At 57.5% G+C, this 27,809-nt stretch overlaps 2 protein-coding genes across 3 annotated transcripts in view; one reads left to right on the top strand and one right to left on the bottom strand.

Annotated features, from left to right (window-relative positions):
• Window positions 1-19,432, top strand: part of STK11 (serine/threonine kinase 11) — a 32,220-nt gene extending 12,788 nt beyond the window's left edge. The window contains exons 7-10 of the mRNA XM_054291152.1: window positions 6,282-6,339; window positions 13,328-13,521; window positions 17,482-17,707; window positions 18,884-19,432. Coding sequence (XP_054147127.1) covers window positions 6,282-6,339; window positions 13,328-13,521; window positions 17,482-17,696 — 467 coding nt within the window. The 3' untranslated portion in view covers window positions 17,697-17,707; window positions 18,884-19,432. The remainder of the gene's footprint in view (window positions 1-6,281; window positions 6,340-13,327; window positions 13,522-17,481; window positions 17,708-18,883) is intronic.
• A 450-nt stretch (window positions 19,433-19,882) lies between these two features.
• CBARP (CACN subunit beta associated regulatory protein) lies at window positions 19,883-27,765 on the bottom strand. Of its 2 annotated transcripts, none has more exons than XM_054291148.1 (10): window positions 27,590-27,765; window positions 25,148-25,219; window positions 24,332-24,495; window positions 24,169-24,230; window positions 23,745-23,910; window positions 23,502-23,676; window positions 23,191-23,343; window positions 22,703-22,910; window positions 22,414-22,597; window positions 19,883-22,097 (listed from the first exon to the last, which is right to left on the bottom strand). In XM_054291148.1, exons 2-10 carry the CDS (start codon window positions 25,193-25,195, stop codon window positions 20,915-20,917), a joined length of 2,343 nt encoding a protein of 780 aa, XP_054147123.1. In that variant the 5' UTR covers window positions 25,196-25,219; window positions 27,590-27,765; the 3' UTR covers window positions 19,883-20,914. The 2 variants fall into 2 exon arrangements, with proteins under 2 accessions (XP_054147123.1, XP_054147124.1); XM_054291149.1 differs by having other exon boundaries at window positions 24,332-24,477; window positions 27,590-27,764.
• Window positions 27,766-27,809: the final 44 nt, after the last annotated feature.

Raw genomic sequence — 27,809 nt, forward strand, 5'->3', positions numbered from 1 at the left:
CAGTGCAGAGCTCCTGACCCAGTGCAGGTCCCCCAGGGCTGGGTGCAGGTCCCCCAGGGCTGGGTGCAGGTCCTCAGGCTCAGTGCAGGTCCTCAGGCTCAGTGCAGGTCCCCAGCTCCTGACTCAGTTCAGGTCCCCTGGCTTGGTGCAGGGCCTCAGCTCCTGGCTGGGTGCAGGTAACCCGGGGCTGGGTTCAGTTCCCCTGGCTCGGTTCAGTTCCCCTGGTCTCAGTTCAGGGCCCCAGCTTCTGGCTCAGTTCAGGGTCCCCAGGCTCAGTGCAGGGCCCCAGCTCCTGGCTCCGTGCAGGTCCCCGGGCTCAGTGCCGGTCCCCAGGCTCAGTTCAGGGCCCTGGGCTCAGTGCAGAGCCCCAGCTCCTGGCTGGGTTCAGGTCCCCAGGCTCGGTTCAGGTCCCCTGGCTGTGTTCAGGGCCCCAGGTTCAGTGCATGGCCCCAGCTCCTGGCTCGGTTCAGGCCCCATCTCCAGGCTCGGTGCAGAGCCCCGGGCTCGTTGCACGGCCCCAGCTGCTGGCTCGGTGCAGGTCCCCGGGCTCGGTGCAGTGCCCCAGGCTCGGTTCAGGCCCCGGGCTCGTTGCACAGCCCCAGCTCCTGGCTCGCTGCAGGTCCCCAGGCTCGGTGCAGTGCCCCAGGCTCGGTGCAGGTCCCCGGGCTCGGTGCAGGTCCCCAGGCTCGGTGCAGTGCCCCAGGCTCGGTTCAGGCCCCGGGCTCGTTGCACGGCCCCAGCTGCTGGCTCGGTGCAGGTCCCCAGGCTCGGTGCAGGTCCCCAGGCTCGGTGCAGTGGCCCAGGCTCGGTTCAGGCCCCGGGCTCGTTGCACAGCCCCAGCTGCTGGCTCGGTGCCGGCCGTGCTGGCGGCAGGTGGTGCTGTCAGTCCGAGCTCTTCCGCTGCCGCCACCGGGGCTCCCCCGGCCCCTCGGCACCGCGGAGCTGCCAGACCCCCGCAGCCCCCCTCGGAGGTTATTTTAGCTTGCCTGGCTCCGTGCCAATGATGAAATCAGTTATTTCCATGTGTTTCCAAAAGCATTAGCCAGCTTTAGCAGCTCTCCGAAGGCGTTACATAAGGCAGCGCTTCCAATGGCGCTCGGCACAGCCGGGATCTGCCTGAGCCTGACACAGTGGCTGCTCGTGGCCTGATGTGCCTCACATTGTACCTGCCAGCCCCGGGGAACAGTGGCCTGAGCTCTCTGTGGCATTTGGCTTGTCACTGCTGACTCCAAATGTGGCATTTTAATCAGCTGGGAATTGCCCAAATGCAGCAAACCCTGCAGTCCTGTTGGTCCGGCAGCATTTCTCCTAAAGCATCCAGCAGAACTCCTTGGAGGTTTGTGATCAGCCTCTCAGCTGCACTTAGTGCTTCCCCCAGGGAAAAGGAGCGTGGCAGTTTTCTCTTTTCCTCTGCTGAGGGTATCGACAGCTTAAAATCTTGTGCTTCATTAGCACAATAACTCCCCTCCTAGTTCTCTTCCCACCCCTGCGTGAGAGCTGGAGCCAGAATTACCTACTCTTCCCTCTGCCTGATTTTACATGGCAGAGCCTTGAATGTGGTGCCCTTTGTCCATCTCTTACAGCCTAAGTCTCCTTCTGCATCCTCACTGCTGTCAGTTTGTTTATCTATCTGCATCCTTTCTGTGCTTGTGCACCACAGAGTGGGTTTGGCAAGGAGAGGAGCTTGTCTGGGAGGAGGTGACCAGACCCCTTTCTTTCAGGGCAGTGGGAAGCCCTAAGGATCCCTTTTCCTGTCCTCTCTCCCACCTGAGAATAGTCTTCTCCCCCTCATTTTGCTGTGTACAAGCTGCTTCATTGCAAAAGCTGGCATAACCTTCTGATATTCCCCTTGCTTGCACATTTTCCAATGGTCAGCATGCCAGGTGGCCTCGAGAGGGATGAATTGTGGGGTGGGATTGCCCCAGCTCTGCCTGCTCTGGAGGCCTGAGCAGCTCCCCAGCATCTGCTGAAGCCCAGGGCTGAGCTGTGCAGCCGTGGCACCACGTAGCTATGGTGACAAACCTGGATGCTTTATTTAGTTCCTGCTTTTCCTCCAGAACATCTGCATTTCCTGGTGGGTGCCTGCTCCTCCTGCAGCAGGCTGGAGCTGAATCCATTGCCTGTGGATCAGATACTGTGGGTGGCTGTGTTTGTGTGAGCAGCACAGACACCCCCCAGCTCAGCTCTGTCGCTCTGATGCTTTTGTCTCATCTTTGTGTTGATTTGAAAGGCTCTAAAAGCCCTCACAGTGCCTGGTCTGGGTTTGAGTGAGGCAGAATTCAGTGCAGCAAAGTGCTCATTTCCTCTGTCTGCCAGGGCTGTGCTGACCACAGGCACCACAGCCAGGCTATGAAGCAAACACAAACACACTTTGTAAGGTTTTTTTGTTCTTCTGTTGACTACTTTTGTAGTGTGTCTTTACTTTTTCTTCCCCTTGAGCTTGTTCTTATCTTTGTTCCCTTTTTGCAGAACAGCAGAGTTTAGAGGACTTAAAGCTTCAGTGGTATTTAGCTTGTAAAGAGACTCGCATGACAGTATATCCTCCAGATTAGTTGGGATGCTGCTCCTCATTTTGTCTCCCTAATCAGGGATGAAGCTTTATTTGTACTCTTCAGGGATGGAAAGAAGGGCTGGTGCTGTTTTGTGTGTGCAGTCAGGAGAGATGTGTCAGGGCACAAGGGTTTATAAATAGTCTTAAGGTTCTTCTGGCAGCATCTGCCCGTGGCTTATCAACTCCTGTGCACTTTGCTTCTGGACCAGAAAAATGCACAAGGTCAGCTTTCCTCCTCCTGGGCTAATAGACTTTTATTGGAAGAGGAAGTTTTGAGGCTGCAGCTCTGCATTAATCAGCATCTGGATTGATTTCCAGGCCCTGAGACCTGGGACATGATGGCTGGATCCTCAGCAGTTTGTTTTGTCACTTCCACGACCTTCCCTTGCTGGGACAGTGAGAGGATGCATCCTGGTGACAGTGGGATGCTTTAATTCTGCTGTGGCAGGGGTCCCCAGGGCTGTGTGTGCCCTTCCAGAGGCCTGGCCTAGATCACAGGCTCAAGATTTGCCTGCAGAGGGAGTTTGTGACCAGAGCAGCCAGCTGAGTGCAGGGAGAGGGAGAAGGTCCTGCCTCCTTTACAGATTGGCCTCACGCTGCTTTTACAGTGCTTGTTAAATATTGATCCAAGTTGGAGACTGAAATGCAATCCAGGTTGAGCCTGTTAATTTTGCTGTTGGATTTCTTCCTGCCTCAACAGTCCCACACCTGAGACTGCCCTGTGTTCTGAGCTCCAGGAATTCTGCCCTGGAGCTGTGCCTGTCCAGGATCACTGAGCGTGATGAGGGGGTTGTGGGGAGCTCAGGGCAGATCCATGATCTCCAATTTCTGGGTTGGGCTGGGGCTTGTGAGGAGCTCAGGGCAGATCCATGATCTCAAATTTCTGGGTTGTCACTTGTGATTTGCAAGGATTTTGAAACTGGTGATGTGCTGCAGAGGACACCATACCCCTGTGTGGGCATAGCTGTGTGCTGTCTGTTCTTATCAGTTTAATACCTGATAATTCTCAATGAGGGGATTTCATATTTTAGGAATGATTTCCTCATGGAAAGGGTTGTCAGGCACACAGTGAGGTTTGGATCCCCCATCCCTGGAGGTCTCCAAAGAACACCTGGACACAACCCTCAGCGTGACAAATTGGGGATCAGCCAATTTGTTGAACTCAGTGATTCTGTGGCCCCCCCTGTGTGCACACAGCAAATCCTCTGGGAATTCTGGGGAGCAGAGCTCAGAGTTGGGCCTCCTGAAGCATTCCCTGGCACAGGCTGTCCCATCCCTGCTCGCAGATAAACTCCAGGGAAGTCTTTACCCTAAATGGCCGCGAGCGGCTGCGGGCGGGCGCTCCAGGATGACTTGCCTGGTGAATAGAACATGATGTTTTGTCTTGCTGAAGCCTCTCCTCAGTGCAGGACTTGAGCCACAGAGCTGCCACCAGTGACTCAGAGCTGAATGTATGAATGTACATTTTCAGTGAGGACGCTTTTCTTTCAGATGTTGCCCCAAATGTGGTCATTTTTCATTGAATTAAAAATTCCTTTTGCTCGGTTATTTTCCTTCTGCCTTTTTAATGGCTTCAGAGCAACAGCTCCCTGTGCTGTGGTTGTTTGTGACTTCTGCTCTTTTAATGATTTACCTTCAGCTTCTTCTCCTGCTTGTACCAGTTTCATCTGGTAAATGCCTTCAGTTTCAAAAACACCTTGAAGTGTGGTTTTTAAATAAATCAGTGGGGGGAGTGGGTGGTGTCCTGACTTCCTGTTTCTTATAACATGAATAAGAGAACCTAACCAATATTTGTCCCCTAATCTTCATGTGAGAGCTCTTTGCAGCCCTATTTCTTAAAAAGAAAAAAAAAGCCAACTCATTTGGGAAGCTCAGCTGTGAAACTGTCTGATCATCTTATTAATAGGTTCTTTAATTAGGTGTGGGATGGGTTTTTTTTTCCTCTGAACTTCTTTCTTTTTCTGTAATGTGAGGAGAAATTCCATCTGAACGTGAGAAAACTCCTTTGCTGCCAGGGTTGAGCTCTGGAACAGGTTGCACTTGTGGGGAGGGCAGGGGTGGGTTTTGTAGAGTTTCCACCCTCAAAACCCAGTCCAAATAATCCAAAACTGTGAGGAATTGGGCTCTGCCCTGTGACCTGGAGAGCTCTTCCTGGATTGCTTTAACTTCCTTCATGTGATGTCATGTGGATCAGCAGTGATCCCATCTGCCTTAAAGCTCTTAATGCTGTCACTACCATGGATAAACCTTCCCAAATTGCCAGGGCAAAGTGTGTTTTGGGTTCTGGGGGTGAAATAACTTCACTGTTTCCTCACTATACTGTCCTATCCCCCCTCTTTGCTCAAGCCCTGATCTGATGTGATATGAGCAGAGTGACAGGGAAGATGTTCTGGAGCAGTTTTTGGTATCACATATGTGCTGTGGTGATTTATCTCTTCCATGACCTTTGAATTGTAGGTTCTCACCTCCAGGGCCCTTGCAGCTCCCTGCTTGTACTAGGATATGTCTTTCCAGCCCTTGCTTCCCAAATGTCCACCCAGTTATCCCCCACCTTTGTGTTCTCAGTGTGTCCTTGTCCTGGCTCTCCTCAGCACTCTGCACTCTTTGCTCCTGTCCTGACTTTCTGAATTCCTGTTTGACAGTGAGTGCTGCTTCCCAAACTTTTCCTGTTGCTGGTGATGGGTTCCTCCTGTTCCAACCCATCTCCAAACCCTCATTCTTCATGCAACCTATTCAGGATTTCACAGTGCTTCAGGAGCAACAGATCACCCAGTAAAAGCAAAACTCCTTGTAGTGTTCAGCCATGGGGCTTTGTTAATGTTCAGGAGGTGAATATATTCCTGGAACCTTCACTGGAGAATATCTTGGATGCTGCTGGATGAAACTCTCAGGGTTCCATGGGCTCATTTCTGAAGATACATGACAACATTTTCTCCTTCCCTTCTGTTGAGTTGTGAAGCTTCTGAAAGGCAGTGGAGCAGAGTGGGCATCCCAGGAGGCTGTTTAAGGAATCCACCTCCCTTTCTCCCAGAGAGAATACGCATGAGCTGCTTTTCCTGTCCCTGCTCTGCTCACCACCCACCCCAGCTACCTCAGCAGATGATCTCAGAGATCCAATTCCTGGCCAGGGCACAGGGATGGGCATCAGGATGATTTTGTTGTTGTTGTTGTTGTTGGTTCTCCCCTGCTGTATCTCAGAATAGAATTCCACTAGACCAGAGGAATTGGTCTAGTGATGATGATCAGCAGATGCTCCCAGAAATCCAATTCCTGGCCAGGGCACAGGAATGGGCATCAGGATGATTTTTTTGTTGTTGTTGTTGTTGGTTCTCCCCTGCTGTATCTCAGAATAGAATTCCACTAGACCAGAGGATCTGGGACACTGTGGACATATGCTGTGCCTGGGGGTTTGGCTCTTCCATGGAGGAGGTTCAATGGAATTCTCTCTGAAATGCAAAAATCTTGATTGGAGCTGTGATTGAGGGCTGGACAAGCCTCAGTCCCTGCCCTGGGAGGGAGGGATGGGCTGTACCTGCAGGTGGGACAGACTGGAACAGGTCAGCAATGGGATTGGGTTTTAATGCTGAGTTTCCTGTGGCTGGTGGAGCAAATCCTGCCAGGACTGGGCACAGCAGGGCTGTCAGGGAGGGGAGAGCAGAGCTTTGTGCTGGCTTTGACTCAACTGAGAGTGTGTCTGTGATCACACCTGGACTTTTTTTCTTCTTTTCAGGAATGCTTGAATACGACCCAGCCAAGAGGTTCTCAATACAGCAGATAAGGCAGCACAAGTGAGTGTTCTCTTCCTGCTCCTCCTCTACCTGTGCTCCTGCTCTCACTTTCTGTTTTCCTTTTGACAGCAGACACATGCAAGTCACTACATCTCCTTCCTCCAGCTCTGCTGGGGCTCTGGCAAGCTCCACTTGGCTTTTTTCCTCCTATTAGAGCATCCGGTGGAGCACTGGAATTGCTAAGCAGTAAATAAGGAATATGTTGGAAGTCTGTTTGTGGCATGCCTGCTTCTGGATAATTAAGGGTTCTGGATAATTTTTTCCAGAGGGCCAGCAAGTCCTAATGGAGCAGAACAGGAGGTCCTGAAGGCTGTGTTATTATAGTAGGACTGTTCAGTAATGTGTGTTAGTTCTGGCCAGTCTGGGGACAGAAATATCCCCTGGTATTTGCTCCATATGGAGTCAGCATGTGGAAAAGCGTTCCAGGACAATAGGAAATTTTTTTTTTTTTCTTTCTCTTTAATATCACAGTCCTCCCTCCCCCATATCCTCCCCCATTTTCCGTGCCATAGTCAGGGGGGGAAATGCCCCGTTATCACTGAGGGGTTTTTTTAAGGATCTGTTTGAACATGCAGGCTCTGAGCAGAGATTTCCTGGGCGGATAAAAGTACAAGAACAAAAAGCATCATGAGGCTGCCTCACTGTGGAGGCTGCATTAGCTTATCTGCTCTTGGAATGGGAAGTGCTTCTGAGGACAGGCAGAGCTGCCTCTGGACTGCAGCTGCTTGGCCCCTGAGCCTTCCCTGATGCTTTTGGGAGCTGTAAAAGCAAGGATGTGATCCAGGGTGGTGCTGAGCCCACTCCATGCTGCAGGAACAGCGCTGCTTTCCTCTTTGGAAAAGCAATGTGCTGTCAGGTGATGGTGCCCAAGGAGCCACAGCCAGGCCTGAAATGCTCTGGGGTTCCACAGGGAGCAAATGGAACCAGCTCCAGCAGGGATTGGAAAGGACCAGGGTGCAAGCAGAGCTGGGGAGGCAAGGCTTATGGAGCTTCCCAGGTGATTAATTAATTGTAAGGACTCTTTTGTAGTAGCCAAGCCCCATGCCTGGGTTGTTTCAGGTGCTCTGGGCACAGGCATCTCCCATTCAATGCTGCCTTTCCCTCCCAGCACCAGTGGCCATGACCAGAGGGCACCAGCTTGCCTTGCTTTGTCAGGAAGCGCTGCAAAGAAGCAGGAATTAATCTGTGGAGTCATCAGTAGGTGTTGAGAAAAGCACTAAAAGCACTTCCCTTCCTGTGGCTGCAGTGGCCACCCCTGAGCTCAGGAGCTGCCCTGGGCCCTCGTGGGTCACTGCCAGGTGATTGAGCTGCTTCCCCAATTCCAGATTCTCCATTTTGCCCTCCTCCCACGTGGCAGTGATTTTTTGGTGTCAGTGTTGCCCAGCTGGCAGCACAGAGGGGTCTCCAGAGATGCTGCCTGTAGTTAGAAAGCTGAAGAAACTGGAGCACAGGGCAGCCACCGAGCTCCTCAGCTGCTGTGCTGAGGTTTTTCATCCCACAGCACCAAGAGGGGCTGAGGAAAGGCTCTACCTGCAAACCAGGAGCATTTCTAAGGCTTAGGCTCTTAGTAGTTTTGTGTGAGCTTAGCCAGTGCTTTTTAACAGGCTTTTCTCCCCTATTGGTAATTGCCTCCTTCCTCCTGCTGTGGCATCTAGTAATTACATCAAGCACAGCAGAGCTTGTGGCCTGGGCCCTGGATGTGTCTGTCTAGCTTCTTTTTGTGCTAAAGAATCCAGAGCTTGGTTCTCCTGCCTTTTCTTTAAATAGAAGCTTAGCCCTGATGCTTAACCTGACCCTGTTTTTTTTTTTTTTTTTTGTAAATGGAACACAGCAGTCAGGACAGCAGGCAGCCATTCAGGGATTGGGAAAGCACTTTAGTAAGAAGACATTTGATTTCTAGAACCCTTAGATTTCATCTATTGGGGTGACTAAATCATTAATGATTGTGGGTTTCTCTGCACTCCACCCTGCAAAAGCATGTGCTAAGGACAGGAACTAAACCAGAAAAACATCAAGCAACTTCCCCAGGCTGCCCTGCTGGGCTGGATCCCATCTCAAACCAGAATCACCCCGTGCCTTTCTATGCTGCTGGAAGTCTCCTTTTATGTCTTTGAGCTGCTGTTCCTGGGGATTCACTCATATGGACAGTGAAGGATCATCAAAGTGCTCTGAAAGCAGCAGGAGCAGCCCCTGGGCCCCAGGCAGGGGTTTTGCACTCAGGCTGGTGTCAGGATGGTGGGAAGGGACAGTGGTCCCAAGGGAAGCATCACAGAGCTTGTGTGAGTGTCCCAGCATCCATCCTTCCCCACTTCCATCAAGTGTGAAGGCCCTTGCAGTGGGATCAGGGATAAAATCAGAGGCACTGAGAAAGCACCAAGGGAGCATTCCCATTGCAGGGAAGGCATCCAGGCAGCCCAGCAATGGTAATCCAGCCATTCCTCCCATCATTCCTGTCAGCTATTCCAAATGCTTTTGCCCCTGCAGCAGCAGAGGAATGCTGGAGGAAGAGTCTGCTGAGTTTCATCCCTGCCAGCTGCTTTCCTCCCTCCGCACTCCTGCAGCTGAACTGCATCAAACTCCTGTCTCTGCACTTTTACTGGAGTGGGACAAAGCAAAATGCTGCTCTGTTCATCCCAGTCCGTGCAGAGCAGACCTGGAGCTGGAAATGGAAATGAGTTCAACTTCTCCCAGCCTGTCATCTCAGAATTTAGGAACTGCCAGAAACCAGCCCCTGAAGCAGCAGTGGAAGAGCCTGAAAACCTGCTTTCCCTGGAATGATCAGAGTGGAATGATGTTCAGTGGAAAACCAGTGCTCATAGCTCAGCTCTATGAATATTTGGTGCTCCTGGGATGGGGATTGTAGGGCAGGGAGGAAAAGCTGCCAAGATCTCAGGAGTTCCAACCTCCTCCCTGTGGATCATCCACCACCTCCCCTCTGCCCTGTGCTTTTGCTGAAGGACTTCCTGCTCACACACTGCATTTTGTTACTAACTCACTGACCTGCTGCAGCACTTCAAGTGATGAAGTGGATGCAGAATTCTACCTCTGTCCCTTGTTTCCAAGGCAACCATCTTCCCTTCCCTCTCTACGAGTGTCACACTTAATTTGTTCAGGCGCAGATCCCATTGCAGGAGTTCAGAGCACGAGAGGGGAGGCACTTCCACTTTTTTGTTAGTGGAGGTGCAAATTAACCTCACTGCAGGCTGGGCTCTCCTCCTGGAGCTGCTGTGGGCTCTGGGATGCTGTGCTGTTCAAACCTGGGTGCTAAACCCCTTGGAAATCCCTGTGGTGCTGCTGAGGGCTCCTTTGCAGGGGCTGACTGTGCTGCTGGGCTGTGTTGGAGGGAGGGAGAGAGGCTTCTCTGAGCCTCTGCTGCTGCCTGTGCACTTGTGAGCTTTCCCCATCCCTTCTCTGGAGTGCCAGGACACAAAGAAGCATTCCTCTTCCTTCCTGAGGCACCTGGCTCAATTTTCATGGAAGGGATGTTTCCTTCTTTTACCCACCTTCTGCAAATCAGTTTTGTAACGTGGTGTGTTAAAGTACTGAATCTCCAGAACTTCTTGCATGAATCTGAGCCATCTCTGCTACCTTTGGTGCTGCTCTCATCTGGGAGGAGCTGCTGTTTTCATATTTTTGTTTGTTCTGAACCTGACTGAAGAGCTTGGACATCTCTTGATCCAGATCTCTGTTACCTTTGGTGCTGCTCTCAGCTGGGAGGAGCTGCTGTTTTCATACTTTTGTTTGCTCTGAACCTGACTGAAGAGCTTGGACATCTCTTGATCCAGCAAGATTATATATATATCTCAAAAATTTTGGTGCTCCTGGGATGGGGATTGTAGGGCAGGGAATTTATGTGAGGAAATGTGATTGCAGGAACACTGCTGTGTGTATGTGTGTTGCCTTTCCCTGGGACATTGTGTGCCTTCCACAATTGCCTGTGAGGGAGCTGAGCTAAACTGGAGCCCTGTTCATTGCTGCTTGTGGTGACAGTGACCTTCCAGGGAGCTCGAGGCCCTTACATGGCATCACAGGAGGTGGAGAATTGCTCATCCTGACCCTGGCTGGCAGGGCAGGGATCTGCAGCTTGGCATCTGCTCTCAGAGAAAGCCATCCCTGTGCAAACCAAGCCAAGTGCAATGTTTGTGACCCAAATGGGAAGTGAATAGCTGGGAGTGTTGGAAAGCTGCAGCTGTGCTTACAAGATTCTTATTTTAACCTTGCTTATACCAGGACTTGAAAAGAGCAGAGGGAGGACTTGTGATGGGAGATCTGAGCTTGGGAACTGCAAACTAAACAGGCTCATTAAGCACTGGGCAACCCAGATTCGTTTTTTTCCTTCAGTCCTTGACCCTTGGTGTCTTATCTCCCTGTGGCTGATAGCAGCTGTCTGGCCACTTCTGCCTAGCAGGATCACAATTAACACTTGTGCTGCTGCTGCCTGGGGCTTCTGAGCTTTGCAGGCTCCTCAATGAGCTTGTGGAATAGGAGGAAATAATCCCTTACTACTGCTGCCTTCACTCTGAAGCATTTCTAAGCCACTCCCAGCCCTTTGAAGCATAGAGCAGAGAGGAATCTGCTTCTTGCAGAGGGATGTTCTGCACAAGGGGCAATTCTGAGATCCAAAATCTTTTCTTTGCCCTCAAGGTTAAAGCAGCTGCCACAAGCACCAGGTAACTGTGAGTGTGCCAGTGGAGTTGGCGCACAAAACATCCCTGAAACTGGGAATAACTGGTGGAACGCTCATCAGCAGGGCTCTGAGCCAGCCCATGTTTGGGGTTGTGGTGAGGGCAGGGTTGAGGAGAGGCTTTATCTCATGGCCATCACTGACCAGGAGCTGCTGCTTTCTGGCTCAGGCCAGTTCTGGAACTGGTTTCCAGTTCCAAAAGCCAGTGGTCCTCAGCTGAGGAGCAAATCTTCAGTGGCAACCTCCAGCACCAGCACAGAAAAGCAAAATGTCTGTCCCTGCTGGAAAATCCTTTCCAGCAAATACTCCACTACTCCATACAGAATTGCTCAAGGCTCCTTCCAAGAGGTCTTTGATTTTTCTTAGAACTTCAATGGATTTCTCTTTTCACTCTCTATCCTCATTACCATATATGCATATGCAAGTGTTTGAAATCACCTCCCAGAGGATGGAAGCATAATGACTGGAGTACAGTGATTCAGGTTTCTGCTGCTAATAAAAACCTATTTTTACTCTCCTGGTAAGTAGGACAGGAGGGAAGAGTGAGGCAGAGCTGAAATACTGCAAAATAAAAACACCAGTTGCCATAGACTTCCAGGCTTTTTTTCCCTTTAAAATTCTCCTTTCAGCAGCCATCCCTCTGATCTCATTTGTCCTGGATATTCCCTTCTCCTGAGGTCTCTGGTGTGGAGTTTGGATCCCTCAAGCCCCAGTGCCTCTGGCTAAATCAGCTGGTTGCTGGTGGTTCCTCTGGCTCTGTGCTGCTGATCCTGCCAGGCTGGATCAGCCCAGGCTGGATTTGCTGTCTTGGCAGCCTCTTCCTCAATGAACAGTCTCCAGAGAAGAGAAATGGATTGATCCCATTAGGAGAGCAGTGTGCCATGCATGTCACCAAGGAAGCCATCCATGGATCTGGGAAGGGCCCTGGGTCAGAATTGTTGTCCAGTAGCTGGGATGGGCTTTAACTCCTATAGTGCCCCTTCAGGGACTGGAGGTGACAATTGCCAGATGAGATCTTAAGCAATTTATGTCCCTCTTCCCGAACAACACCTTCCTCCCTGCAAACAAGGGCTGCAAAGCTCCATTGCTGCAGAGAAAAAACAGTTTTAAGATGCTAATGGTGGAGCAGTTTCTGGATGAGAATTCACCCCTCCCTTGAATCCTGCCTGATTTGTCCCAGTAGCTGCATTTCCATTTGTTTATCTCCTCACTCCTCTCCTTTCCCTGATAGTTTTGTTAGAATCCCACTTTTTTTTTAGGCCGGCTGTCAAAGCAGTGTAAGACTTAGAACGAAATGATAATTACAGCTCTGCGCAGGAGGTGCCTTCAGCCTTCCTTCCTGAAAGGAATTTGGAACTGGGGTGATAAAAACCAGATGGCTCAGGTTGGTGAGAGTTGTTGGGCTGGCTCAGGCCCTCCTCCGTGCTTGGAGGCCAGGAGTTTACAGGATGCCAACTGCAGGGTGGGAAGCATTTGTGTCCCATCAGGCTCATGTGGGCTGCAAAGTTGTGTTAGAGGTACCTGAGGCTGGAGGAACTTCTGCTCCCACCCACATCTAGGGGGTCATTGGGAGTGTGGAAGGCTCCAGCAGCCTTCCAGGAAACTTTGGGTGCCCACATGCAGCGCTGGGAGATGTCCCAGACAGTCTGGAGTCAGAGCTCTGCTATGGGAGCACGATGAAAACCTAAGAGGTTTATCCCATCTGGCTCTGGGATGCTGCTGGAAGCAGCCTGCTGGATTCCTGATCTGATTAGGAACAGCTTTCAGATATCCTTTCCTGGCCAGATGGCAGCACAGGGTTTGGTGGTGATAGGAGTCCCTTGAGACAGGGGGGGATAAAAAGATAAAGTATTCACATTTCTGCTGTGGCCTTGGTGCAAACTGGCTTTTAGAGGAAACTGCTGCAGTAAGTGCCCCTCTCAGGCTGAGATCTTTAAATTTGTGTCTGTTGGGCTGGATCAGCCTCAGCTTCAGGACAGGGGAAGTTCCTTCTGTCCTGCTTGCTTGGATTACAAAACTCAGGAGCTCTGGCAACTCTGCTGGTTTGTTTTAACTCACAGGTAGTTTGGGCTGGAGTTGGTGATGGAGAGAATGGTCCTGAGCTTCCCTTTGTGCCTGTCCCTCTGTTCTGTCCTATCCCAGTGTGTCCCAATCCTGACACCTGCCCAGACCTTTTGTTTTCTCCTTACCTGGCACGGGTGGAGCTCCCAGCTCTGAATATCCAGGTGGGCTGGGGCCACCCTCACTGGAGGACTCCTGCATGCCTTGTGCACTGACCCAGCTCTGCCCTCGGGCTCTCTGCAGCTGGTTTAGGAAGAAACATGCTCAGGCAGAGGCGCTGGTGCCCATCCCTCCCAGCCCTGAGACAAAGGACAGGTGGAGGAGCATGACGGCGGTGCCTTACCTGGAGGATCTGCATGGCTACAATGAGGAAGAGGATGATGACTTGTATGACATTGAAGATGATATCATCTACACTCAGGACTTCACAGTACCAGGTAGGGGAGAAGTGGTTGTGGGGGATTTTTCGGGGGGTTTAAAGCTTTTTTAAGGAAAGGCCTTGAGGTGTGAATGATCCTTTCAGCAGAGGAGATTCTTGGTTGTGGAATGGTGTGAGTGAGCCATGATACTCCAGATTCCTCAGTCCTTGATTTGATCAATCAGGATGCCCATCCCAGTTTTACCCCTGTGCCAGCTTCCTCCCATCTCCCAGGAACAGCAGCTGCTGGGCTCTGCTGTTCAGCACAGTTAATTCTTTGGACCAATTTTGCTAGAATGAGTTATTTGTGAGCAGAGCCCTGAAATGACTCTGCCTTCAGGGTATGTGGCACACCTGGGGGATCCCCTGGTCCCAGCCTGGTCCTTGCCTTCCCCAGCTCCATGTCCATCCCAGCTGAGCAGGGTGAGCCCCATGCAGGCAGGTATCTGAGGTTAGGGATCACACTGACGCCAGGAATTTCACCCTCCTCATACAAACAGCAGCGTTTAAACCCAGATCAGAGCTGTCATGGCAGATGACAGGCAGATCTTCCATGTTCTCTATGTAACTTGTGCTGTTTCAGAGGAATTAGAGATCTAAAGGGTGAGAGGGGCTGCTGAGGTGGGATGTGCAGAGTTTGTGGTGGGCAGGAATCCCCTCAACACTCATGGGAGGAGCAGGGTGAGGAGGGTCCCAGCACAGACCCTCGGTGGGTTTGTGAGGCATTGCAGAGGTGGGGGCAGCTGCAGAGGGAATAAATGTGAATTTTTCCACCAAAATCTTCCTGCAGCATCCCTTTGAACCTGCCCAGTGATCCCATATTAAAATATAAATGAAAAGCCCCCGTGTACATGGGGGATGAGTTCAGCTGTGGCTCTGCTGGGCAGCCAGAGCAGGAGTGTGAGTGACTCATGGTTGGGGGTGGCTGTTGGGTTTGAGAGGGAGGGGGGAAAGAGGAAACCTCATTAAATCCTGTGTTCTTCAGAGGAAGAAGGGGCTTTGAGGAAGTGCTTTCATTTTTAAAGGGTTATTTAAAGATTCATGCAGCTCTGTGGGGAGATGTAAATGTTCCAAGCCCTTGGTTCAATCGGTGTTAAACATCCCATCCAGAGAGGATGGAGGAGAGGATGGCTGTGGCCTGGAGGCACAATCCTCTCCCCATCTTGTGCAGTGAAGGGATGTGGTCATCCTGGTCTTGCTTGGTGCTTTTGTGCTGCCTCAGGTCTTGAGGCTGAGCTCTGCTCTTTCCTGTCCTACATTAACCCCTCGTCTGCTGCAGCCCCATCCTGCAGCACCTGCTCCTCCTGGGTTTTTCAGTCTGAGGCTGGAAAACACAGCCAGGACTGGAGCTTCTGAGCCAAGCCTGGTGCTCAGGAAGCTGCATTCCTGGCTGCTCACCGTGCCTGTGTGCTCAGTCTGACAAACAGCAATTCAAAGCCTCTTTGCTGTGTTATTTTGAAACCTTTTTTGGTGCCTGAATGAGCTGGATGCGGAGCCATTAAGAATGTGAGGGGTGGCAGGGATGAGCAGCCACGGTTGCTGGTTCCTCTCTCAGCTCTGCCTTTATTTATATTATTTTTAGCCCTGCTGGTGGTGAGGGTGAGGTGGGCAGGAGCTGCTCGGGCAGACACAGCGCTGGGTCAGCGGTTCCGCGGGGGCAGCAGTTGCCAAGACTTCAGCCCGTGCTGAATTTTTATTTTCATTAATTTGAACGTCAGCAACTGTCATTGGTGAAGGAGGTAAAATTAGCTCACGATTCACCTCCCTCCGTGATATCCATAATAGACTCCCGGGACTGTGCTTTTGAAGCAGGGGAAGGAGGGGAGGAGGGAAGAGTCACACAAAAGACAAGTGAGCTGTTTGGATAGATTCTTTTTCCCTCCCCAGTCAGAAATGTTAATTGACTTGGCCCGAGTTCAGCCGAGGGAGGGGAAGGAGAAGTGCTCAGCTTTGCTCTGAATGGGGTTGTTTGAGGCTCTGCAGTTGTGCTGGTGGGATGGAGGGATGGCATGAAAAGCCTGGAGCTCTGGGGTGCTGCAGCCTGACCCACGGGAGCCCCATGCCTGGAGACTCTGGTGCCATGTTTCTCTTCTAGAACTTGGACTCCTGAACCCTTTCCAGCCATCAGCTGGTTGCTGGTGGTTCCTCTGGGCTCCAGAGGGGTCAGGCACTGGAGGAATCCATGAGCTTTGTGCTCCTGATCCTCCTGCTGTGCCAGTCACTGCCTGAGTGCCAGAGGCACTGGGCGCCAGAGCACCCTCATCACTGCACTCCCTTGTGGGCTGGGCCAGGAGCTGTGGTGCCACTGCAGGTGCCACCAGCTCCAGCAGTGCCAGGGTTGGCTGCCAGCCCCCTGGAGCTGTCCCTGGTCAGGCACTCCCTGTCTGTTTTCATGGCAGGAGTGCTCAGGTAAGCAGCCCCAAGGCAGTGACTGGGAGCTGTGGCAACACTGGGAGGGTACAGGGGGAGATCCAGGAGGAAATAATTGTATGTGTAACCCAGGATACACCCATCCCTCCCCATCTCTGGCAGTGGCAAGGCACAGGGGTACAAGGTGGGACCCCCAATGTGTTCCCCAGAGGAGCAGCAGCTCTCCCAGCAGCCCTGTGCCCCCCCAGGTGCCAGCAGTGGGGTGATGGTTGGCGCAAGCGGAGCTGACGTCCTGCCCAGCCTTGGCAGAGAAAGGATTGAGCATCCTTTAAAGAAAATTATACATAATCGTCTTACAGCCTTTGCTTCCACTCAAACCTCTGAGTCATAACTGAAGGGCCCTGGAGCGTGACGTTCCTGCTGGAAGGAAATTGCCTCGGCTGGATCCGGTGTGGGGGGAGCCAGGGGCCTGACAAAGCCTCTCCTCAGCCTGTGCTGGGCTGGGGGCTGCTCCCTGCTCCTGTTCATCCCGCCCTGGGATGCAGCCCCATCCCCGTGTCACTCCCTGAGCGAAGGGATGTGCCCCAAACCCCGGCTGTGGCAGCAGGAGATGCCTCTGGAAATGGCTCTTCACCTGCTCTGCTGAGTCACACGGAGCTGAGGAGGGACAAGGGCTGATGGCACCCATGGGGTGTTCCCTCAGGGGACGGTGACACACTGAACCCCTGCCAGGAGAGGCTGAAAACACACCCAGCCCCTGGGTGCCCCCAGGTTGGTACCTGGGGCTGGGACCTGCACAGAAGGCAGGAGGAAAGAGGGGTGACCTCATCCATTGCTGCCCCTCTGCTCCCCAGAGGAGCTGGGCTGCTGCCTGAGCTCTGGGGCAGGGCACAGGGGCAGTGTCAGGCTCCCAGCTGTAGGAGTGTTGGGGGTAGGATGGTGGGGATGGACGGAGACCTGAGATCTCTGAAGCCAGGTCGTGGAATTTGGGGTTTATTGCAAAGGGCCTGGGTGCAGGGCCCTGCTGGGAGCTGCAGCCACAGCTCAGAGCAGCCTGAGAGGAGAGAGGGGTAGAGAGTAAAAGGGGTAAGAGAGTGAGGTTCCCATTACAATACAATAAATCTTCTTCTGTATTGAATATTCTAATTCTCACTAACCAATCTAGTACAATATACAAATTCTATAGCATTTGCATACTGCCTATAAGAATCATTACATTACCATACTGTGTTACATTTTAAACCCAAAAAACTCCTCTTTGGGCTCCTTCTGCCAAGCTGGCAGGGTCTGCTCTGACCCTTGGAGCTGTCTGCAAGCAGAGGGTGTTCCATCAAAAGGGGGTTGCCTTCAGCCACGCCATTATTTTCCCGTTGTTCAGTAACTGAGGGATCTCAGAGCTTGCTTTCATTTCAATCTCACTTACAGTTTCCATATTCTCAAAATCTTTTGCCAGGCAATCATATTTATAAGGCTTTCCTGTTTCACCTTCCCCAACACCCGGCTTTGCACATCCCGGGTTGGGGATCCCTCTCCTGCGCCCCTCGCAGGAACAGGAGCAGGATCCATGGCGGCTCTGCTGCCCCCTCTGACTGTGGCCGTTCCCTTGCAGGACAGGTGCCTGAGGAGGAGGAGGCCGGGCAGAACGGGCAGAGCCGCGGCAGGGGGCTGCCCAAGGCCGTGTGCATGAACGGGACGGAGCCGGGGCAGCTGAGCAGCGCCAGGGCCAAGGGCGAGCGCCGCGCCAGCGCCTCCTCCAACCCCTCCCGCAAGGCCTGCTCTGCCAGCAGCAAGATCCGCAAGCTCTCCACCTGCAAGCAGCAGTGAGCTCTGCCCAGGTACTGCTGGGGCACTCTGGGCTCTGCCCGAGGGAGCTGGGGGGTTTCTGAGCTGTGGGCATGGCGAGGAAGGTGAGGGTGTTTTGTAGTCTGGATTCTGAAAGAAATCCTGAGTGTCCTTCTGCAGAGTCTCTGGTAGCCAAGGCTTGGGTTTCCTGTGGTGCTGGGGGTGCAGAGACCCTCTCAATGCCCTGCTGTGCCCACCTGGCTCTGCTCTAGTCTGCCCTGTCATGTGAGAGGTGCTGTAGTGATCTCTGTCCCCTCCTGGGCTGTGCTATGCCACCCCCTTTCCCTGGCACCTCTGCCCTGCTCCCAGCCTCATCATCACCTACCTGCACTTGGGGAGCACAGTGGGATGCTGAGCCCCTTTCCTTGGCACCAGGGCCCCTCTGCTCTGCTCCCAGCCTCACCATCACCTACCTGCACTTGGGGAGCACAGAGGGATGCTGAGCCCCACAGTGTCCCCATGGGATGTACCCCTGGCCCTGTCACCCATGCCCAAGCCACTTCAGGGGAAGCTGAGCCCTCTCCCTGCTTCCCCCCCTCCTTGCAGCTCCTTCCTCCCCAGCTCCCAGCCCTGTCCCCTCCTTCCCACCCCTCATTCATAACGGAGCCAGCAGTGAGTCATGTTCAGCCTCATCCGCCCCCGGCCTCATGCTCGTCACGGCGCTGCTGGGGCTGAGCTCTGTTATCTCCTGGATCACGACCAGCTTTGTGGTGTGAAAAAAGCCCGAAATAAAAACCGGATCCTCCCCCTGCAGCTGTCAGAGGCCCGTGGCAGCTCCATCTTTAATTCATGGGGGCAGTGAGTCACCTGCGGGGAGTCAGTGCAGCCTGAGCCTGGGATGGGGCTCCCCTGGACCTGCTGCTGCTCCTGCCCCAAGCCTGGCTGGGTCACTCCCCTCCTTAGCCTAGAAACCTTTTGAAGGAAGGGATTGCTCCTCTCCTTGGCATAAATTACATTCCTTGGCACCAATTCCTAGTCAGGGGTTTTGCTTTGCTGGGCTCACCTGGCTGAGGGACTCCCTAAAACCTTCCAGGGACAGCACAGGGATCTCAAACCCCTTGCTCCCATGCCAAGGTGCCAGAGGGAGCCCCGGGACAGGAGCACAGCCAGCACCCCAAATTGTGCAACCCCTTCCATCCCTAACCCTCTTCTCTCTGTTCTCCCCACAGCATCCCTGGGCCCGGGCCAGCCTGTGTCCCCCTCCTTGCCCCAGCTCTGCCTCTCTCCTGGGACTGGACTGTGCTTGCAATCCAAAAGGAAACCAGAAGAAACCAACCAAGGAGCCCCTCCGTTCCTTCCCTGCCCGCACCCCCTGCTCCGGCCAGCGCCAGGACACGAAGCTGCAGTGGCCACACCTCCTCCCTGCCCATCCCATCGGACACCTGGGAGTTGAACTCTGCGGCTGCCGGGACGCTGCCCCCTTCCCCCCGATCACTCTTTGCCAATCAAGACACTGATTCTGTTTTTAATTTTGCGATGGGAAGGGTGGGATGAGGGGTCAAGGGGCCCCCTGGCCGTGTAGAGTCGTGCAAAGCCATTGCCGTGCACTTTATGTTTTAGACTACTGTTATATATTATATATTTTCCTCTCTCTTTTTTTTTTTTTTGTTTTAATTTTGTTTGTTTTTTGTTTTGTTTATATTTGCGGTATATTTAGAGATTCCTACACATCGTGATGTGTTAAAATAAACCAGATGAGGAAAAAAAACCAAAAAAAAACAGGTATTAAAACAAAGCAGAACTCTATTACACCTGCATGCTGCACGGGGGCTCGGAGGGGCTCAGAAGGGAACAGGGCCCAGGAAGGGCTCAGAGCTTAGGAGGAATCTGAGCTCCAAAGGGATCAGGGTGGTGGCAGCCACTTGGCTTTTTTTTCTGCTTTTTTTTTTCTTTTCTTCCCCCTTTTTTTTTCTTTTTCTTTTTTTTTTTTTTTTTTCTTTTTTTAAAGAAAAATAAAGTGAAAACAGCAGGTGGGTTTCATGTCCTTCCTCCTGCAGCAGGCGGGGTCAGGGGTATGACCAGCCCCTCCTTTTCCTTTTCCTTTTGGAAGGGCACAGCCCCATAGGCAAACCCTGCACTTGTGGGGCAATGCCAGGCCCGGAGCCCCCCAGTCCCCACCATCCCACCCCCAGGTAGAAAGGTAAGAAAAGAGCTCAGAGATGTCACGGTTGGTTTTGGTTTTTCTCCTTTGTTTATAGACTTAAAAACGCAGAGGTGATGGAGGGAGAGCTTTGGGCAGAGCCTGCACAGAGGGAAGGGGCAACCCGGCCTCTACTCGCATGCAATGGGGGTTTGGGGGGGCCCTGCCTGTCCCCCCCCCTGCTGCCGAGTCCCAGGTGCCACAGCCAGGGCTGGGCTGGGGCAGTTTCTTTATTTTCCTCTTTTTTTTTTCACCCATCCTTTGAAACACAAATAAAAACCCAATAAAAACTGAACACCCCTCCCCGCCCCGCCTCCCCCAGTACGGAGCAGCAGCCGCCTCTGTAAAATTCAATAAATATCCTTGAGCTCCTGGGGGGCACGGGGGGTCACCCACAGCCCATGCTGGGGATGCCCCTCTCTGCTCTCACCCTGTCCCCTGGCCCGGGGGGCAGCACCAGGGGCAGCACCGGGCACCCTCACCCCTCCTGGGGGTATTTTTGGGGTCCCCAGGGCCGATCCTTCCCCCCAAAACCCTTGGGCTGCCATTCTGGGGTCCCCCAGGAGGACTTTGAGCCCCTGTAGAATCCCCCTGCTTCCAGTTTAGATCCCAGGCTCCCTGCAGACCTTGTGGGGAGGGGGTTTGGGATTGAGGAGGTGACTGCCCCCTCCCCAAACCGCCCCCTGGCCAGGGTGGCACCACTGGGGACACCCAGCTCCGGCCCCTTTTCCTGGCTGCGGGGACAGTCCCGGCCGGATGAGAGGCTTATTGCTTGTAAAACCTCGGAGAGAGGGGAGAGCCAAGGTCGGTGCTGCGGGGGCTTCAGCAAAGTCCCTCAGCGCTGACCCCCTCAGCTTCTCCACCGTGCCCCGACCCCGGGGGCTCCCCCAGCCCAGGCTCTCGCTATGGGAGCCGGGGGGCTCGGCCACCCCACGCTACCGGACCCCCGTGCTGGGGTCACAGCCAGGGGTGCCCGTGTGCTCTCCTGGCCTGGGCACCCGGCAGCAGGAGGGGATGAAGCCCTGAACCTGTGCCGGGGTCTCTCCCCCTCGTGCTGGGCCTAGACCGTGCTGTGGTCGGGGGAGGCATCGCTGGCAGCCACGGCCACGGCGCACTCGGGGGTCTCTCTCTCGGCCGCTCTCCTCAGGTGTCCATAGAGCCGCTCCTCCAGGCCGCCCGCGATCTTGTCCATCAGCTCCGAGCCGGAGCCCAGCCCCAAGCACCTCCCGGAGCCGGGGCAGTCATCGTCCTCAGGGGGCTCAGAGCCAGCCTTGGGCTCGGGGGCCGCCTCTCCGGGCTCCTCCACGATCACCTGGATCTCGGGGTCCGGCAGCGCCGGGGCAGGGGGGACCCCATCGGCCGCCTCCGCCGCCTCCTCATCGCCGGCGCTGACGATGCGGGGCAGGGGGCTGTGGAACCGCGAGTCCAGCGGGTAATTGGCGCTGTCGCCGCGGCGCAGGGGCGTCCGGTGCCGCTCCAGCGCCGGGTACCGCACGCCGGGGTCGCTGAACTGCTTCGTGTGCTGCCACTGCTTGCGCAGGTGGGTGCGGGAGCGGTGCTTGCCCCGCAGCGGGGACTCGTCGAACTGGGGGTCGTGGCGCACGAAGGCGTTGAACAGCGCGTCCGTCTTCTCGTCGATGCTGTAATCCCGCCGGGGCAGCCCCTCCCGGCCCGGGAACATCTGCCCGTACGGGGACCAGGCCAGGGGGCTGTGGGGACGGAGGTGTGCCCCCCCACCCGCTGCGCCCAGGGTGCTGCTCCCGCCCTCCTCCTCTTCCTCATCTTCCTCCTCCTCCTCCGGCTCCCGGCCCTCGAAGCTCTCGAAGATGGTTCCTTTCCGCCCGGCGCTGGTGAAGCAAATGCGCTTCTCGGAGGCTGTCTGGTCCTTGGGGGGACCCTCCTCGCCCCCCCGGCTGGGCGCCTCGATGGAGGCGTAGCCGCTGTCCATCTGCAGCAGCTTGCGTGTGCCGGGCTCCGACTCCTCCGCCTTGGGCCGAGCCCAGAACTTCTCCTCGGGGCCTTCGGGCTCATCCAGGGTAGGGGAAGGGCAGGGGGGCACTCCGCTGGCGGAGGACACGCTGTCCCCGCCGTCGCTGCGCACCGAGTCCTGGTCGTTGCTGCGCTCCGAGGCCGCGTACAGCTCCAGCGAGGCGCGCAGGCTCCAGATGTCGTGGTAGGCGCTGGGCTGCTCGGGCACGCTGGGCTCGCCGGGGCTGCCCGCGCCCCCCTCGCCTGGCTCTAGCCTGCGGGCAGCACCCCGGTGTCACGTCAGGGACAGACCCCGCAGGTGACGGGCAGGGATGTGCCAGCCCAGCCCCGGCAGGCTCCATCCACAGCAGCGCCATGGTGCCACCCGCTCCTCCATGCTGCTGCCACCACCGTGCTCATGCCCCAACCCAACCTCCCCGTCACCAGCGCCCCCCAGACCCCTCACCACAGACCCCTCACCCCACCAGAGCCGCAGAGGTGGCAGCACCCCATGCCCAGGGCAGCGCGGGGTCCCTCGGTGCCTTCCCGGTGCTCACCCATCCCCGTCCCCTCTTATCTACTGAAAAATACCTGCCGAGAGAGGGTGGGGGGCTGGCGGGGGAGGGCAGGAAGGGGCCCCCCGCGGGGTGGAAGGACACGTCGTCCGTGTGGGCAATGTACTGGATGATGTCGGTCTGGTGCGGGTCCCGGTCCTCCTGGTCCATGCTCTCGCTGGCCGCCCGCTGCCTCTGGAACTGCCGACGCTTGGGGGATCCTGGGGGGCGCAGGGCAGGGCTGGGGGGCACAATCCAAGCGGCACCAGCAGCCCCCCGCCCACACGTGTCCCCCCACCCTCCACAGCCCCCGCGCTGACCCCCACCTCTGGTGTCCAGGCTGGACGCCCGCTGGGTGCTCTCCAGCTTCCACTTCTTGATCCTGAAGTAGGGGCTGGCCCCGTCCAGGCTGGCGTGGCGGCGCAGGCGGGTGAAGAACTGCAGCACGGTGCCCTGTGGGGGGGTCTGGGGGGGCTCCCCGGGGCCGGCGCTGCCTCCCCCAGCCGCCTTCCCGCTCCTGGGTGCTGCTGTGAACTGGGAGGCCGGGGGGGCCGTGAGTGCCCGCTCGGACCCTGTCCTGCCTCCCCAGCCCCCCCCGCATCCCGCTCGGCTCCTTTGTCAGAGCTGGGCTGCAGCAGATGCACAAATGTCCCCCGGGGCAGGGAGCAGAGCCTGTTTCTAGCTGGATGCCCACGTCTCTTCCTGAGCCCTGGCACGGAGCGAGAGGGCAGGGACGGGATCCATGGAGCAGGGAGGGAGCAGGACAGGACCCTTGGGAGCCCCTTCCCCTGCCCAGTCCCGGCCCAGCACTCACCGAAGGCCCCTCCCCGGAGTCGGAGGAGGCGGACGGGCTGGCCTCTGTGAAGCTGGTGTCCACCGTGGAGTTGTAGGTGTCCCCGGGCAGGGCAGAGCTGGGGCCCACGGCATGGCTGGGCAGCACTGGCCGGGGCAGGGCTCCTGCAGGGGGCTGTGAGGCAGAGCACGCTCAGGGGGTTTGGGGACAATGGGGGCCCTCTGCACCCCAGCACCTCCTGGCTCTGCTTCCAGCAATGCCCTGAGGCCCAGCGGTGCCTCCCTGGGGTGCTGCAGGATGTCCCATCTGTCCCTCGGGCACTGAAAGCTCACCTGGAAGATGGCAAGGCCAGGCTTGGGCGGGGGCAGGCGGGGGGTCATGGCCAGGCTGTTCTCGCTGGACTCACACTCGTGGATGGTGACAATCTTGAGGGCAGGCGGCGGCAGGTGCAGGTGAGTCAGGCGTGCGTTCTTCAGGTGGTGGAAATCCCCCTCTGTCAGCGTGTACCTGTGGGACAGCTGGGTCAGGAGGGGCAGCCTCAACCCCCTGTCCCCCCCCTCAGCCCAGAGCTTCACCTCCTCCCCTTCTCCTGGGTCTTCTTGCCCTGGTCAAAGAGCGCAGCCTCGTTGAAGGAGACGCGCCGGGCAGTGGAGGAGCTGGAGGACAGGAACCTCTCACTCTCTGCATCCCGGTAGCTGGAGGATGACAGGCACTCGGGGTCCTCTGCTTTGCCGGTGATATCTGCAGAGAAGGGGGTCAGCAACCAGCTCCCCCCACCGTGGTGTGCCCCATCTGCCCCAGCTGAGGCTTGGCAAACTTGTTGCACTCATGGCCTCAATGCCAGCCTGGAATTCCCTGCTCACAGCCAGGGATGGACAATGGAGGGCACAAGGGGTGTGTGGTGGTGGCTGCTCCCCTTGGGAGGGCCCAGGGGCTGTCTCACCCCCCTCCCCAAAACTCAGGATGCAATATGGGGGGATCAGCACCCGGGCCACTCACCCTGCGCCTGCTGCGAGTCATCCAGGTAAGTGGTGTTGGTTTTCTCGGGATCATCGCTGGCTCTGCGGGGGGAGGAGGATCAGAGGTGCCCGTGCCAGTCCCCCCGGCCCTCCCTGCATTGCCACACACCCCGGGGACAGCGGCGTGCTCACCCCTGGCCCACCTGGAGTGCCGGCGATCGGCCTCGCAGCAGCGGCGGCAGATGATCAGGATGCCCGAGAGCAGCACCAGCGTGCCCCCGATGAAGATGGAGAGCAGGGCGAGGAGCAGCACGTACCCATCCTGCGGGGACACCTCGCCGGGCACCGCCTGCCCGGGGCCGAGGGGCTGAGCCGCGGGGATGCTCCGGGGGACCCCGGCGCACCCCGAACCTGCCCCCGCCGCGCTGACGCCAGCGCTGCCCCCGGAGCCGCCGCCCCCCGCCGCCCCCGGGCCCTGCGCGCACCACGGCAACGGCAACGGGGGAGGCTGAGCCGCCCCAGCCCCCGCGCGGAGTGCGAGAGGGATGGGGATGGGGATGGGGATGGGGACGGGGATGGGAATGGGGATGGGGATGGGGATGGGGATGGGGATGGGGACGGGGATGGGGATGGGGATGGGGATGGGGACGGGGATGGGGACGGGGATGGGGACGGGGACAGGGACGGGGATGGGGATGGGAACGGCGACAGGACCCCCAAGCCGGCCCCACCCGGGGGAGAGGGGCTGATCCGACAGCAGCGCCCAGGCCCCCGGACCCCCAGCACCTCCAGAGCATCCCAGCAGGGCACAGGGCACTGGGAGCTGTCACCCACTCAGCGCTGGCAGAGCAGGGGGTGACAGCGGGGCCCCCACCCGAGCGAAAGCGCCAGACCCACGGCAGCCGCGAGAACCCCACAGCTCCGAACATGAATCCCCCCCGTCCCGCGGGACCCCCGGGCTGGCGGCTCGGGGAGGGGCGCCCGAGGCAGGCAGGGCAGGCAGGGACAGCAGCACTCACCGTGGCGCTCTCGGTCGCGTTGTCCCAGGGTGTTGGGTCATCGCTCATGGTCCGTCCCGGCCCGAGCGTGTCCTGGGGCGGGGGGAGACGGAGGGAGGCACCGGCCGGGACGGTGGGGCCGGGCCGGGGGCGGCGGCGGCGGCTCCTGCCCGGCCCCTGCCCGGCACCGCGGTGCGGAGCTGCCGGGAGGGACCGGGAGGGAGGGACCGGGATGGAGAGATGGAGGGAGGGACCGGGATGGAGGGATGAAGGGAGGGTGTGCTCAGGGGAAGGATGAAGGGATGGAGGGTGTGGTCAGGAGCGAGGCAGGGATGGACGGATGGAGGGATGGGGAGGCGAGGGCAGAACCGCTGCCCCTCCCCAGGGACCCCCTGAGCCCCCGGACTCGCGTGGGCACCACCCCCGGCCCCGCGAGGAACGCCCACGGTCCCCACGCCCGGCTGGGACCGGAGCCCCCAAACCGTGGCCGGTGCCGGTGGCCAGAGCTGGCCAGGGGGGTGAAATCCCTGCCCCAGATCCGGGGTGACACCGCGCTGCCGCCCCCAAGGGACAAACGCAGCCCCCTTGGGGTACCCCCAGCCCGCAGGAGTCGGGGGAAGCCGCGCTGGGGCTCCCGGCAGGGACGGGGGGCAGCGGCCGCCCCACAGCTCGTGGCGTGGGTGTCGCCGGAGAGCGACGGGTGACGCTCGTGAGTCATCCCGAGAGCGGCTCCGTCACCGGGCTGTCCGCGGGGGGGGGACACCGAGGGGCCGGGGGGGCCCTGAGCTCCTGAGCACCGAGAGCTGCCGGGATGGGGTCCCATTCACCCACTGCGCGGCCTTTGGGGACCTGGCGGGGACCTCATCACCCTCCCGTGTGTCTGTCCTCCCCTTCCCGGGGGCTTCCGAGCTCCAGCTCCCGCTGCGAGGCCGTGTGTCCCCTCTGTATGTCCCCATCCGTGTGTCCCCCTCGTGTGTCCCCTCCTTGTGTCGCTCCGTGAGTCCCTTCTGTGTGTCCCTCCGTGTGTCCCCTCATATGTCCCTCCATGTGTCCCCTCCGTGTGTCCCTCTGTCTGTCCCTTCCATGGGTCCCTTCCATGTGTACCTCCGTGTGTCCCTCCGTCTGTCCCCCTCCGTCTGTCCCCTCCGTGTGTCCCCTCGTATCCCTCCGTGTGTCCCTCCTTGTGTCCCTCTGTCCCCTCCATGTGTCCCCTCCGTCTGTCCCCTCCGTGTATCCCCTCCATGTATCCCTCCGTGTGTCCCTGTCCGTGTGTCCCTCCTTGTGTCCCTGTGCGTGTCTCCCCTCCATGTGTCCCTCTGTGTGTCCCTTCCATGTGTCCCCCCCTGTGTCCCCTCCATGTGTCCCTCTGTGTGTCCCTGTCCGTGTGTCCCTCCGGGGCTGGGTGGGCGATGCTGTGTTGGGGACCCCCGGATTTGTCAGGGGTGGGCGCTTGGAAGCCGCTCAGAATTAGGTCAGTGAAAAATGTGAATGGAGCCGGTGAAGGGGTGGGGACTGTCACTCGTGGCCGTGTCGCGGCTGGCAGCGAGGGACAGTGATGGCTGAGGGCAGCCCTGTCACAGGTCGGGGTATCAACCCCTTGGAGGGACATGGGGGTGTTGGGGGGCTCCTGAGGCAGAGACCCCCCTGCCTGCACCTGCCCTCACGCCTCTCCAAGCTGGTGGGACGCTGCACGAGGTGAGGGGACCCACCCTGAGACCCCCGAGAAAGGGTTAGGGGGTGTGTGGGGGGGTCCTGCACATGGAGGGACCCCGGGCGAGGGGGCTGCGGCTCCACGGGCGGGATCCCTGCGGGGCAGCCTCAGGCCCGAGGCGGGGGGAGCGGGAAGAATGTCCCTGCTGTTCCCCATCATGGAGGAATCCCGTCTCCATGGCGACCCGACAGGAACAGGACGGCCATTGTCTGGAGGAGGGGGCCGCTCCCCGGGCTGTCCCCCCCGGGGGGGACGCGGGGCGGGACCCGCGGTGGCCGCCGGAGCCCGGGGCGGGGGCTCGGGGCCGGGGGATGCCGGTGCTGCCGCGCCTCCGCACGTGGGAAGGGGTGCGGGGGGCGGGCCGGGGCTGCTCCCCACGCGTGTGTGCGACCCACGGGGACCGGGGCTGGGCTGGGGGCGTGGGGGGACCCGCTCTGCCCCAGCTCGGTGACCGGGATGCGGTCAGGGATGGGGGATGCAGGATGCGGGCAGGGATGCGGGATGCTGGCAGGAATGTGGGGCATGGATGGAGATAGGGATGGAGGATGAGCGATGAGAGATGCGAGCAGGGATGTGGGACAGGAAGGAATAAGGGATGCAGGCAGAGCTGGTGACAGCGCTGGTGACAGCGAGGCAGGAGCCCCCGGGACCTCTACGCGCGATAGGGAGTGATGGTCTGGTCTCCCCTCGGCCGTGCCGGCTCCCTGTGTCGCGATAGGCGCTGTCGCGAGGCGCCGGAACCAGACACTCACCTACAACCGAGACCGGGGCTCCATCGCCGCCGCTGCGCTCGGTGCGGCGGGGCGGCCCCGGGATTTATGAATGAACCGGAGCCGCCCCCGCGCGGCGCGGGCGTCACGTGGGGACAGGGGCTGCCCCAGCCCTGCCTGCACCAGCCCTGCCCGTACCCCCTGCCCGTACCCCCGGCTCCCCTGCCCGTACCCCCTGCTCCTCTACCTGCCCCGCAGTCCT

The sequence above is a fragment of the Melozone crissalis genome, unplaced genomic scaffold, assembly GCF_028551555.1.
Source record: "Melozone crissalis strain CALT ecotype California unplaced genomic scaffold, PUWL_Pcris_2 ptg000088l_1, whole genome shotgun sequence".
Taxonomy (NCBI): Eukaryota; Metazoa; Chordata; class Aves; order Passeriformes; family Passerellidae; genus Melozone; species Melozone crissalis.